This window comes from Mus musculus, chromosome 12, assembly GCF_000001635.26.
Source record: "Mus musculus strain C57BL/6J chromosome 12, GRCm38.p6 C57BL/6J".
NCBI classification, from domain to species: domain Eukaryota; kingdom Metazoa; phylum Chordata; class Mammalia; order Rodentia; family Muridae; genus Mus; species Mus musculus.
In genome coordinates this window covers 28,540,001-28,554,242 of record NC_000078.6, presented here as the reverse complement: position 1 = coordinate 28,554,242, position 14,242 = coordinate 28,540,001, and the positions used below count along the sequence as shown (strand labels likewise).

At 48.0% G+C, this 14,242-nt stretch overlaps 2 protein-coding genes across 8 annotated transcripts in view; both read left to right on the top strand.

The window, feature by feature from the left end:
* The window catches only part of Allc (allantoicase), a 28,774-nt gene extending 28,286 nt beyond the window's left edge, over positions 1-488 (top strand). For both annotated transcript variants that reach the window (NM_001364359.1, NM_053156.3), the window contains exon 12: positions 196-488. In NM_001364359.1, the coding sequence (NP_001351288.1) occupies positions 196-405 (210 nt within the window). In that variant the 3' untranslated portion in view covers positions 406-488. The remainder of the gene's footprint in view (positions 1-195) is intronic.
* Positions 489-1,300: 812 nt separating this feature from the next.
* Positions 1,301-14,242, top strand: part of Dcdc2c (doublecortin domain containing 2C) — a 115,148-nt gene continuing 102,206 nt past the window's right edge. For 3 of the 6 annotated variants that reach the window (NM_001373956.1, NM_001373957.1, NM_001373958.1), the window contains exons 1-3: positions 1,844-2,226; positions 6,981-7,032; positions 12,695-12,771. In NM_001373956.1, the coding sequence (NP_001360885.1) occupies positions 1,940-2,226; positions 6,981-7,032; positions 12,695-12,771 (416 nt within the window). In that variant the 5' untranslated portion in view covers positions 1,844-1,939. Of the gene's footprint in view, positions 2,227-5,905; positions 6,007-6,980; positions 7,033-12,694; positions 12,772-14,242 lie in introns of those variants that run through there. The other 3 variants (XM_017315166.1, XM_017315167.1, NM_001177964.2) reach the window with 3 other exon arrangements.

Here is a 14,242-nt window from a genome sequence, read left to right as displayed (position 1 = left end):
TAATTCATCTGTTTGTCAAGAAATGCACTTGAACACACATGCCATTGTCATGCGGGTGCCCTTTCCCCACTAGCCGATTTCTGTTAGAGCAGAAGCATTTCTTAAAGGCCCCTAAGACCAAGCCTGACCGGCAAGCACTGGGGAGCCCCATGAAACCCTTCCACAAACACCTTGCATCTGTCTTTTTTTCCCCAGCTAATTCCCAACCAAAATCACTTGTTGGACAGCCTGACCCTGGAGCTTCAGGATGTCATCACTCATGCCATGATTACCATTGCCCCTGATGGCGGTGTCAGCCGCCTTCGGCTCAAGGGTTTCCCTAGTTCCATCTGTTTGCTGCGGCCCCTCCGGGAGAAGCCCTTGCTGCGGTTCTCTCTTAAAACGGGATTCAGGGCGAACCTTTAAAGAGCTCATCCACCATAGTACATACCCACTGTCTTCAGTGTTCTGAACACCTGGTGGTTCCAATAAAACGATCACCCCACAAACTGGTCTTGATCTCCTGTTGCCACCTGGTTGGCATCTTAAAAACTGGCCATAGGTATAAATAGTGGGATAGCCTCCTGAAGAAGCACTTTTTGGAAAAACACTACAAAACACTGATAGTATCAGCTTTCTGTACCATTTGTTTGTAGACTCAACAGATAATTACTTAACCTGAGATCTTGTTTAAGCATGTTAAAACTTTTGGGGAAGTATTTTTAGAATTATCCTCTCAAGAAACAATTGGCTTGTCTTTATCCTGAAAGGGGGTGACTTTTCCAAAGGCCCCCTTCCTGAAATGTCACCTTTGGAGTGGTTGGTGGTGGCTACTAGTGGCCACAGCAGACAGTCCCTTACATACCCTATGTGGTGCTGAGCTGGAATCTTATCTCAGTGTGGGATGAAGGTAAGAAACAGAGGCTCAGAAGGTGATAGGCTTCCAGCAAGCCCCAGTGTGAGTGTCAGATGGCTCTGCTCCCTTTCTCTACAGTGGGAGGCAGCAGCATGCTGGGAGGTCAGGATGGGTACTCTTGGCCCAGCGCCTCCTTACCCTTTCTCCTCTTCCCTGGGCTCCATTACTTCACCTCTCTAGTGCTTTATCTATGCTTCACCTCTCTATCGCTGTTCTCTCCCTTCCCCTCTCTTCCTCTTCCTTTCCCTCTTCCTCTTCCTCCCCCCCTCCTCTCTCTCTCTCTCTCCCTCCCTCCCTCTCTCTCCCTCTCTCTCTCTCTCTCTCTCTCTCTCTCTCTCTCTCTCTCTCTCTCTCTCTCTCTCTCTCTCTCTCTCGTGTGTGTGTGTGTGTGTGTGTGTGCGCGCGTGCGCGCGCTCTCTTGCTCGCTCTTGCTCTCTCGCTCTCTCACCCTCCAGCATCTTACTTACTATGTACTCCTGGCTGGCCTGGAACTCTCTATAGACCATTCTGGCCTAGGACTCTCAGAGATCTTCCTGGCTCTGCCTCCCAAATATCGGCATTAGTGGCAAGTACCACATCGCTCGGCTTTCCCTTTTCTCTTTGTGGGTCCTCACCTGACTGAGCTCTCCTGCACCCTCCCAGCCCTGGTTCTCTGTCCTGCACCTTCCCAGCCCTGGTTCTCTGTTTCACACTTCTCCCAGATTTATGTCCTCACTTGTGGGGGTTCTCTGTTTCGGACACTCAACTCTCTGAGTTTCCTGCTGCTCCCGACCTATTTCCCTGTTCTCACCAGTCTGCAATCTTAACCCTCTCTGCATCCTTCATGTCCCTGATCAGTCACCCCTGTCCTGCCTGTCTTTCTGTCACCCCTCTCCTGCCCGCCCAGTCACAATCGCCCCTGAACGTCAGCGTGTGCTGCAGGCTCAGGACCCATTAGCCAGGCAGCCCAGTCCCGCCTGTGGCCCGCAGCCCGAGGGAGCCCGTGGGTGTGCTGGGCGCCTCCTTGCACAGTTCTGCGTGTCCCGAGGCGAGCGAGCAGTGGCCATGGGCACGCGCGGGCCCTATGCGCTGGTGGACACCACACCGGCCAAGACCATCTTGGTGTACCGCAACGGGGACCAGTTCTATGTGGGCCGCAAGTTCGTGTTCTCCCGGCGCCGCGTAGCCAACTTCGAGGCTCTGCTGGAGCAGCTGACCGAGCAGGTGGAGGTGCCCTTCGGTGTGCGGAGGCTCTACACGCCCACGCGCGGCCACCCGGTGCTCGGACTGGACGCGCTGCAGACCGGTGGCAAGTACGTGGCTGCAGGCCGGGAGCGCTTCAAGAAGCTGGAGTAAGTGCAGCCTCTGAGCTCTCTTCCTATGCAGGCCAAATGCAGCAGCACCCTCTGCCCTCTGCACACAGTACACCTCACCCAGGGCCTCACCCTGCTCTCAGGAGCTAGCAAACCCCACTTGGGGTCTCATCCAGGGCATCTGGCAGCAGGACCCATTGTCTCTAGGCCACGCACAGAATGTGGGGTTCAGAGAATCCAAGGGAGCGTCAAGGGGGTACAAATAACGTTTGCATTATCCAGGCACTTTTATGGCGATGAAATTGATGCATGGTATTTGTGGGTGAGTTCAACACAGAGAAGCATTTAGGCACTATTTTCTTCAACTCTAAGTTAATGACATGTGAAATTGGGCTCCTGTCGGCTGAACAAAACTAGGAAATACTTCTCCACCGGCACGGGTAAGGTGCCTTGGGTTCTTTCTGTAACTGCTGAACCACTGAGCAGTTAAAATTAATATTCACCAGATTAGAAGATTCTAATTGCGTGGCTAGCAAGCAGTTGTAAGTGATGCTAGCAGTCCTGGGGTCCCCCCACCCCGAATAAAAGGTCTGTCTTCACAGAGCAGCTTGCTAAGAGATACAGTATGAATGAGCTGTGTGAGTCAAATCTTTTGGGGATTTCACAGCGTCTGTCCTTTTCTTCAGTCTTGCCATGTCAAGGCCAGGGGGTCGGGAGAGGATGTGACAGGAGATGGGAGAGATGACGTTAAGGGCGGGTGAGAGAGCAAAGACCCCCTCTGAGTGGGACTGAATGCAGGCATCCCCTCCTGAGGAACTTTGGGCAAACAAGGTCCCGGGCTCAGAGTTCACATTCTCATAAGTAAAGAAGGCTGGTGAAAGCCCACCTCACAGCCCCACAGAGGGGCGCCTGTACCTGGGATGACTTTACATCTTCCTCTCCCCCTGGAGACCCCAAGGACGTTACTCAGTGACCATCCAGCCCCAGCACGAACCCCTGGCTTGCTATCTTGAGGGACTATGCTATCTCTGGTCTGTTTCTGTGTTCTCTGGAGTGCAACACCGAAGAACACATAGTGCTTTGTGTTTTTGTGTCTTAATTTTTGGAATTAAATTTTGCATCGTTGGAAAATATAATGGTAATCGGTTGTCTCCTTTAGGGGGACTACTGTTTATGAGAACGTATGAAAACCAGGATTGTCTTTGTTAGGGTTTCCATTGCTGTGAACAGACACCATGACCATGGCAACTCTTATAAAGGACAATATATAATCGGGGCTGGCTTACTGGTTCATAGGTTCAGTCCATTATCATTATGGCAGGAAACATGACAGAGACCCAGCAGGTATGGTGCTGGAGGAGCTGAGAGTTCTACATCTTGTTCAGAGGCAGCTAGAGCAAGACTGGCTCCCAGGCAGCTAGGAGGAGGATCTCAAAGCCCACCCCCACAATGGCACACTTCCTTTAACAAGGCCACACCTCCCAGGGCCAAGCATATTCAAACTACCACAAAGATCTTAGAACTGACTAGTAACACTAGCTTGGAAAAATGGAGAGTATGAGAGAGACTCTTAGGAAGGTTGACGGACAGGCCTGTGGATGGATGAGGTGAGGGGCAGTCTATACTGGTTTTAAAGAGGGGAACATGACCTTTACATTTTCTTTCTTTTTTTTTTTAATTAAATCGATTCAATTAAAATTAAATTAACTAAATTAAAGTTTTAATTATTTAAGTAAAATTAATTAATTAGGTTTTTGGAGACAGAGTTTCTCTGTGTAATAGCTAGCTGTCCTGGAACTTGCTTTATAGACCAGGTTGGCCTTGAACTCATAGAGATCTGCCTACCTCTGCCTCCTGAATCCTGGGATTAAAGGTATAGACCAAACATGCCCAGTTTCTTGTTTGTTTAAAAGAATAAAAGGAGGGTTTAGGATCTGGAGAGCTGGTTCAGAGGTTAAGAATACTCGTTCTTGCAGAAGGCCCTGGTTCATTCCCCAGAACTTACATGGTAGCTCACAACTACCTATAACTCCAATTCTGGCTTCTGAGGGCACCGGGCATGCATGTGGTACCCATACATACATACATGCATGCAAGTACTCATGCATACCCATAAAATAAGCATAAATTAAAACAGCCACCAGAAGGACTGAGGTCCTGTCTATCCTAGACAAGGATGTGCCATCCTGTTAGTGACCATTAGCCGTGGCTCCCCAATCGCTTCCTGTGGAGAGCCATCTTTTCTCTGCCTTGCCTGTGGGGGTTGGGCTTTGTGACTTGACTCTGTAAGGAACACATTTTTTTTTTCTTTTCCTCCAACTCCAAGTTAATCCCTCTCTGCATGTGGTTAAAACTATAAAGATTGGAAACAGTAAGAAAAATGCATAGCATGTTTTATTTTTTAAAACAAAGGAGCCTTAAGATACAAATCTTCAGCTACTCGGTATTACCATTTAAAATGTGCTTTATTCTGTGGGGACATAGAGGCACTTTGAAAATCCCAAGGGTCAAAAGTTCTGGGAAAATGAGAGCATCTCTGAAGTCCTGTGAATGAATGTAGGGTTCTCATTTCAGAGTCTGGCTTCTGCTCTGTGCTGGCCTGCAGTGGGGTTTCATCACAGAACAGTAACCCTAAGATAAACAGGATCATGGGGTGTTGCTGTGACAGACCATGGCATGTGTCTTTGGGAGGATTGTGGGAGGATTTGGGGGCTTGGGGCAGGAAAGGCATTGAGTGTGCAAAGCTTACTGAACTGTTCTGTGGGAGCTTGGAAGATAATGTGGAGAGCAGTACAGACGATGGAGACCTGCCCTGTGAAGTTCCAGAGGGATGTTTGAGAGTCACTTAAAGACTCTACCAGGGCTGCTTGCTATTTTGAGTTGAGAATCTGGTTGTGGTTAGACTAGAAGCACTGAAATAAAATCTTGGCTTCATTGGGTTGATTGATGCTGCTCAGATCCCAGCAGTTCTGGAAATGCTACGATCAGCAGGTGATTGCCAAGAATAGCAGTAGCTGCGGTGGACTGGAGCCTGCTGGAGCCTAAAAGACAGGCTGTGGGTGTTACAGAGGACAGAGCCCGAGATGTGACCCAGGCCCTTTGGAGGAGTAAGAAGCTCAGGAGTAAATCCCAGACACTGGTCATTGAATGACCAATTTATACTGTGGAAGTTTGGTTTTGCTTTGATCTGATTGTAACTATGCCCCAGTTCTTCCCTCTTGATGTAAGAAAGTATTGAACTTAATTTTGATTTTTATAGGAGCCCACAGTTTGAGAGACTTTGAATTTTTAAGACACATTTTGTTTTTTTGTTTTTTTTAAATACATTGAATATTTTAAAGAGACTGAACTTTTTAATGTTATTGAAGTAAAGACTGTGGGACTTTTGAAGTTCTTTATGTCTTATATTGTGATATTAGTATTAACTTAGGGATAAATTCAAAGGAAGTTCTAATTGAAAAGGCATGTGTTTGTATGTCAAGTTGACAAGGGATCAGCTGTGCTAGTTTTATGTCAACTTGGCACAAACTAGAGTCATCAGAGAGGAGGGAGCCTCAACTGAGAAAAATACCTCTTCTGTGAAATCAGGCTGCAGGCAAACCTGTAGGGCCTTTTCTTAGTGACCAAGGGCGGAGGGCCCAGCCCATTGTGGGTGGTACCAGCCCTGGACTGTTGGTCCTGGGTTCTATAAGAAAGAAGACTGAGCAAGCCAGTAAGCAGCGCCCTTCTGTGGCCTCTGTAGCAGCCCCTGCCTCCAAGTTCTGGTCCTGCTTGAGCTCCTGCCATCTCTGCTTTTGATGATGAGTGTTGTATGGAAACGTGAGTGAAGCAAATCCTTTCTCCCTCAACTTCATTTTCCTCATGGTGTTTCGTCACAGCCATGGTGACCCTAACTAAGACAGGTGGGAACATTAAGGAGCCCAGGATCCCGCTCCTTTAGTGACCTGTTTGAAATGGTTTCCTTAAACATCACTTGTTAGGACAGGTTTCCAGCTTCAGGGCTGCACCTCAGGGAGGGTGGATGTGAGGATGCCCAGTCGGCAGCACAGTCTTGTCACCTGCTCTGAGTTTGCTCCTCGATGAGTAGAGATGACTGCTGTGCTTGCGTGCTGGCCATCCCAGTCCTTGGGAGCCAGTGGCATGAAAGTGACAAGTTCTAGCACAGCTTGAATTACAGAGTCAGACTGTTTCAAAATAACCTAAAACCAAACCAACCAACCAGCTAACCACCCACCCAACCAGCTAACCATTACTCCCTTCCGAAAATCAGAAGGCTGATGGATTAGGTAATTACTTTTCTTTAAGATATTAAAAAAGAATTTATTTACTCTTTTAAAAACTGTTTATGCATGCTTTGCCTGCATTTTATCTGCATACCATGTGCATGCCATGTGCCTGTGAAGAGCAGAATAGGGCTCTTGGATCCCATGGAACTGGAGTTACAGATGGTTGTGAGCTACCATGTGGGTGCTGAGAACTGAACCTTGCTCCTCTGGAAGGACAGTCAATGCCCTTAACCACCAAGCCACCTCTCCATCCTTAGATCATTATTTCTAAGTTACTCTGATGAGTACATTCGTATGAGGGAAGAGTCATGTCACTGGAGAGAGTTCCACAAGGCGAGGCCAATTAACACACCTCGAGGTGTCCCCCATCATGATGCGAATGTGGATTCATTTCTGATCTGTGGGTTTGTCTGTTTCATTGCTGACATTGGCTTCATGGGGTGGAGGGTACATGGTTCAGCGTGAACATTGTCATTCTAACTATGATTTCTTTCTTTTTTTTTGCAGCTATATTCATATAGTTCCCAGAAAACCTTCAAAGATGAGAAAGTTGAAGGAAGTAAGTATTTGAGACTAACTAATAAGACAAGCTGAATCAGGCCACTTTGGGAACAGGTTTTTTTTTTTTTTTTTTTTAATCAACTCGAAGCTTTTCATGAACTGTCATTTGGCTTTACTGGTTTTCCCATTTCCTCTTTCCTGTTTCATTATGTCTGTTCTAATTTGAAGACCTGACTTCCTTCCCTCAGGCTGGCACAGAGGCTACTATGATCTGCACTGTTGTTAATCAAGCATTTGATTGAACCTTATAGGGAAAGGGCAGGGTAGCCATGGTGAACACCCCTCTGCTCAGACCTAGGTTGAATCCCTCCAATTCCCTCTAGCCTTGCTGTTCTCCTGGAGGTTGTCAGTTTCCATCCCCCCCCCACACACTTATTCTTCTCACAAGGGAGAGGATTATCACCAACCCAGGAATGGCTGGGTCTTATCTGCTACCCCCTCCACCACTTTAAAAGGGCATAATTGAAGAGGATCAGAAGGGTGAAATTCCTCCAAGAAGATTGTTGGTAGTGTGTGTGTGTGTGTGTGTGTGTGTGTGTGTGTGTGTGAAGGAGAGGGGGAGAGGGGGAGAGGGGGAGAGGGGGAGAGGGGGAGGGAGACTTCCAGCATGCACGTTCCTACTGTTGGTGAAAAGAGAGGCTTCAGGTACTTGGTGGTGAAGATGCCTCTGTGGGTACAGCTAGGATGAGCAGTATACTCCTGCTTCCTTCCTAGCCTCCCTGAGAGGACTGTACAAAGCACATTAAATAGGCGCAGTCATATAATTCACCATTAAAAAATTGTCTATGTGCATGTATATTTGTGTGTGTTAGTGGGGCCATGTACATGCCATGGCAGGAGTGACGGCACTTATGTAGAGGTTATCTGACGACCTCCGGTGATCTCTCTTTCTACCTTGTTTCAAGTATGGTCTCTTAGCTTCTGAATGAGCCTGGCTGGCTGGCTTTAGGTCTCGTCTCTGCTTCCCATGTGCTCCCAGGAGCACTGAGGTTACCGATGTGCATGCTACTGCATCTAGCTTTTCTGTGGGTTCCAGGGGTTCGAACTTAGATTCTCACACTTGCATGGTAAGTGCTTTACTGACTGAGCCACCTCTGCAGTCCCATGCCTTGCCATTTTTAATGTAAAAGAATTGCAACGCGCCCTAAGAGATGAACACTGAAGCTCACATAGACTGACCCCACATGAACCTCAGCCACACTTGCCTATGTGCATGCCAGGAGCCACAGTGCCATGCAGAGTCAGGGACTGGGCTGAAAAAAAAAACTGATGTTTTCCAAGAGCTGCCTTTCCCCACAGGAGATGCCGTGCTACAAGTGAGTTTTGACTTGTCTCAGTTTCCAGACCTCATGCTTCAGAGTGGCTGACCTTGTGAGACTTCTCTGTGTAGTCTTCTGGGAAAGAAAGACTCAGTTTGATTGCACAGAACTGCATATTTAATATACAAAGTGATCTTGGAGTGACCCAGGGTGACCAGTATACTTAAAAAAAAGATTTATTTATTTTATGTATACGAATGCTTTGCTTGGATGTATGTATGTGCACCAGAGTGTGCCCGGTGCCTATAGATGACCTTCCTTCTTTACAAATGAAACAAGAGGGCCAACTGATAAAGTTCGCTTGGTAGAAACCTTGCTTAGAATGAAGGAATTAGAGCTACCAGTAGTGGCTTGGCACTGTAATCCCAGTATTCTGAAGGTGGAAGCTGGAGGATCTGGGCTCTAAGCTGTCCTCAGCTACGAAGTGTGTTTGACAGTTGGCAAAGCTGTCCACAGGGTTGTGAGCTCAGGAAAATTAGCCCTACCCCTCTGCCAGCTACAGCATTTATGAGAGCGAGCCCTAAACCTTGTTCTGGACAGCCTTGATTGCTAGAGAGCCAGCCTTGCCACTCATCTCTGTTGAGGTGGTGTGGGTTCAGGGACGATGCCTCCTCGCACTTGCCCCTCACCGCCTGTGGCAGTTGGGAGAGCTGGCCCTGGCCTTCATTGGCTGCAGCACTCACAGCACTTGAAGCCCTTGGGGGAGTAAGCCCCCATACTTTGACTGGGTAGTGCAGTGCAGCTGGCTCTGGAGGCATGGGTGTGGATGAGCTGGCCTTGAAGGCATGAGAGCAGCAGGCCTGGCTAATCCTGCCTCCTGCTGATGGTGGCTTTGGTGGTCTAGCAAGAGCAGTGCTAGAAAGCTCACCCTGTGGTGCCCAAAAGGGAGAGCCAGTGGGCTGAGCAGCTCAACTACTACCCAGGCTCTGAGATGGTCCACCTCAAAACCTACATCATCTGCAAGCAGTTGGGATGTGTGAAAGGGTCAGTCCTGCTCATCCAAAGCTGCAGTGTCTCTATGACACAGAGCAACAACAGGATGACTGGTTGATGAGGGTTCAACCAGTCTAGATGAGGTCCCAGTATTTATAGTGTCATAAAAGCCAGAGATATTGAAACAGGCCAATGATGCATTGCAATGAACATTTGGAAGTGAAGATGTGTGGACAGGGGGATGTACCGTGGGACATACTGTAACATACTACAGCTTTCATGATGGGATGTCTTCTATGCTTTCTGTTTGTGTGTTTTTTTATTTAGGGGGCCACAAGATGAAAGGGGATGGGGAGATGAGCAGAACTGGGGTTTATGATGTGAAACTCACAAAGAATCAATAAAAAGTTAAAAAAGAAGAAAAACAACAAAACAATAAAATCTGGGTCTGGTAGTGCACAGTTGTAAACTAATTAGTGCTGCCCACATGGGAATGGAACGCCTCCCACTGGAATATGGGCAACAGGTTATATGCCACCTTGCCTTTCCCAGCAGTCAGAAACTGGCCATAACTCCCCAGCTTGGGGTGGGGCCTCTTAAGTCCCTCCCTCCTCTATGGTGGCCTGATCTTGTGCAGGTCATATGCTGGCAACCACAGCTACTGTGGATTTATAAATGAAATGTATTTATCTGGAAGATATTATTTTGCAGCAATGTTATTTGACTTTTGGCTTTTTCACTCTTTCTGCCCCCTTTACAGAGACAGGAGGATCCCTGAGGCATGCTGGCTAGGTAGTCTATGACTCATTAGTTGATGGGCTCCGGGTCCCACCAGAGACCCTACTTTAATAATCCAGTCACTGGGGGTGGTCCTGAGGAATGTCACTTGAGATTAACTACATGCTTCCACATGTATGTAATATATACCTGCAAACTTGAGCAGAACAAATACACACACACACACACACACACACACACACACACACACACACACACACACACACACACACACGAGGCTGGGGCAGCAAGAGATGAGTTAGTGAGAGCTAGGTGTGGACAGAGTGGCTAGGAATGGTTGAGGGACAAGGAACCAGATCTGGCTCTGAGGGCTGACAAAGGTGCTGGTGGTTTAGCTGAGAGGAGTCAGGCATGGGAAAAGGTCAAGTGCCCCTCACCTTCAATGTTGTACAAATGGATCTTGCTGTTGTCATCTATGATGAGGTCTAGATTGGACATGTGTGGGGCTGGTCAGTAATTCTCCTAGATCCAAAATAAGACTGAGATATGTCTTCTCACCTCTCCTCCCCTGTGCATGTTAGGGACTCTTATATTAATCTGAAGTACTTATTACAGTATGATAGGTACCACATAATGCCTTTTATAAAACACTCATTTAATTATAAGAATTCTGTGAGGTCTGTTATCTCCACTGTAAGAATTAGCGAACTGCTATTCAGAGAGGTTACTCAGCTCTGGAGCTGAGATCTAACCTGGGTCACACAGCTCTCAGCCTGTGACTTCCTACCTGCGAGTCTGTGAAATGTGTCTCACTTCTGTCTCCTGGTCATGTCTCTGTTCTGGCCACTGGTAGTCAATGGGTACAGTAAATGTCAAAACCTGTGTGCTCTTCCAGGCCTGACACGCCATACTCCCTCCCTTCTTCTAAATGTGGTTCCTGGTGTTCAGGGTCAGGGTCAGTAATTCTTGCCTCTGTGTTGCGTGATGGGCTGTCCCTTATTTCCCAGTCTGTCTATCACTGTCTTTAAAGTAAATTTATTGGCAACTTTTTATTCTTATTTAGATGTTCAGACAAGCTCCCCAAATTAACAGACTATGTGCTATCTAGTGCAGAGGTGGGGACAGTTTGGGAGGGAGAGATGTGAGAATGGGGCAGGCCTGCTGGACAGGCAGAGTAAAGCAGGACTTGGGAACCGGTAGAGCAAAGGTCTCAGTAGAAGCAAGACCTCCAGCCTGGTCTCAAGACCCAGATAGAAAGTGTGGGAGGGAGGTGCTTGCCAGACCAAAGTTCTTCAGTGCCTCTAGGTAGATGTGGATTGGAAAGTGGGGGCTTAGCAGCCTGGGAAGTAGGGGGGCTTAGCAGATTAAGGAGCAGAAAGAGACCATCTGGTATTGTGTGAGGTCTGAGGTACACAGGACAGCCCTACAGAGACAGCACCCCATACAGTATATAGTGTGAGACAGGAAAGCCCACCAGGCTTCATGAGGTGTTCATGAGGGATGGTTCTTCAGTGTCACTCTAGAGATAACTTTGAACTTTGGAGGGTAGTTAGTATGAGGGAGAGGAGAGCCCGGATTATGCTGAGCCACAGGCCCTCATACCTTGCCAAGCCTGCAGTCTATGTGGACAGGAGATAGGGTTACCAACTGACGGAGTATGAGATGTGTCAGGGAGGTGCAATGTTAGAGGCCTTACACCCCAGGTGGGACCTACCATGCTGGATGCTGGCCAGTGGTGGTGGTGACAGGGAAGTGGAACTCAGGCGGGATTGACCCTATTACCAAGTGAAGGAAGTGGAAGGCGACAGAACAGTTGTGAGGTGGGAAGAGAAGCAGAAGGTGTGACCCTAGAGGGTGGATACAGGGACAAGGGGTGAGATGTAAGGAAGGTCTCTATGCTGTTCACATGGTGGACTGAGGAACAGAGACCAGTGGTGTTGGCAACTCTTGGTAGCATGGAGTGGTCCACAGGGTCTCTGCCAGCCTAGGGTGCTGGGTTAGTCTGCTGCCCAGCACAGGGGTAGCCTTGATTCTTCACATCCTGTCCTTTTGCTTCTCTGTGCATTCCTGGCCAACAGGCTGAAAGAAGAGAACTTTTGTTCTCCTGTGACAGGGTCCCCCAAATTGCTTCCTACTTGAACATCTTGTGGTGAAGTCTTGAGAAGGTCTTACACTTGCCTCTGTATATTTATTCTTAGGAAAGAGCACTGTAGACTTGGTGGATGTCCCACCTGGTGGCCATACTCCACTCAGTGGTCTGAAAATGGAAGCCATCTCCTCCACGTCCCATCCTGTTATTTGTCCAGCAGACCATGGGGACACCATGGCTACCAGTATGCATTTATTGGGTGCATCACTGGGTCTGCCCCTAATAGGAGCCACGTACCCTCTTCAACTTTGTAACCTTCACCCCTGACACTCTTTGTGTCTCCCTCCAGCTCCCCAGCATTTGGAGTACATGACCTTCAGCCTACATCACTCCCACATGGCACCTACTGGTACTTAATGGAATAATGATGTTGGACCCCTGGTACACACCCACCTTGAGACCCTGGGAACCCATCCTTGATGGTCTATAATCTTGGTGGTTTGGGGGTTGTCCTTATGGTCGGTACTGACTAGTGTTTGTGCATCTGACCTGACCTCTGAGCCCTGTGGTTTGTTTTGCAGATCAAGCCGGTGGTCCATTGTGATATCAAAGTGCCTTCTAGATGGCAAATACAGAGCAGGACATCCCGATACATAAAGTGAGTTCAGTGTCGTGACTGCAGAACCAGAGCATGTCCTGGCTCCTTAGAGGCAGTGCTCTCCAGCTGGGCTACCTGTTCTCGGCCCCCTCCTCACATCCTCTTCCGCATCCTCTCCTTTTCTGTCTGACCACACACCACCTTCTCTGTGGTCAGCTCTCAAGTATCCTTCTCTGAGGATGCTGTGCAGTCAGGGTGCCGTCATCTGCAGTAGCTTCCCTGAGGTGAAAAAAAAGAGACACAGAGCTTTGCTTCTCCCTCCTAGCTTCAAGGTCTCAAGGACTGTGCCTTGGAAGTCCCTCACCTTCAGTTTCTAGAAACGATCATTTAGAAGCACAGGCCAGGGGTTCCCATAGTACCCCTTGAAAGGCACAAACCCCCAGAGAACCAGAAGCTCAGCACTGGGAGCCTTTCTGGGAGCAGTGATGTGCATAGAAGGGGTAAATACACTGTTTGAAACATAAAAATCGGGGCTGGAGAGATGGCTCAGTGGTTAAGAGCACTGACTGCTCTTCCAAAGGTTCTGAGTTCAAATGCCAGCAACCACATGGTGGCTCACAACCACCTGTAATGGGATCTGACACCCTCTTCGGGAGTATCTGAAGACAACTACAGTGAACTTACATATAATAAATGAATAAATAAATCTTTAAAAAAACCGTAAAAACCAGGAGCCTGGCAAGATGGTTCAGTGGATAGAGACACTTGGCCCCAGGTCTGACAACCTGAGTTCAACTCCTGAGTACTCAAAAGGTGCCAAGAAAGAATTGACTTCTGAGAGGTTGTTCCCTGATTTCCACATGGGTTCTATACTCACACATTCATACACACATGAGCAAATGCAAAATAAATTTTTAAAAAAGTTTTGGGGCATTGCTTCAGTGAGTGAAGGTGCTTGCTACTGAACCTGATAACCCCAGTTCTATCCTCTGGACTCCCGTGGTGGAAGGAGAGAATTGACTTCTGCATGCTGCTTTCTGATCTGCACACAAAATCTGTGGCGTGTGCAAGCAGACACATGTATGCACAGGTACAAGTGCACACATATTTGTGTGCATACGCGCGTGCGCGCGCGCGCACACACACACACACACACACACACACACACACACACACACACACACACACACACACAGTGCAATTTAAAAGTGCTTGAAAAACTATCCAGGCTTCTCTAAAATAATAAAAGTCCTGGTGGTTCTAAATTTCACAGACACAATCTTTGGAGATCATGTCACACCTTTAGGAAATGTAACTGGCTTGTGAGTCCTGGTTGATGAAGATACACATTTCTGTAGCTACAGCTTGGGGTCATGGCCCAGTCCGTCAGGGGCTCTTGCAGAAGATGTGTTTCACCTCCTGATTGGAGTGCTGGGAGTTCCACTAGATGGACCCAAATAACCATCTAAATGCAGCGTCCTTCCACTACAGAAAAGGCTGATCATGTTGTCCCGGCGAACTTGAGACTGTG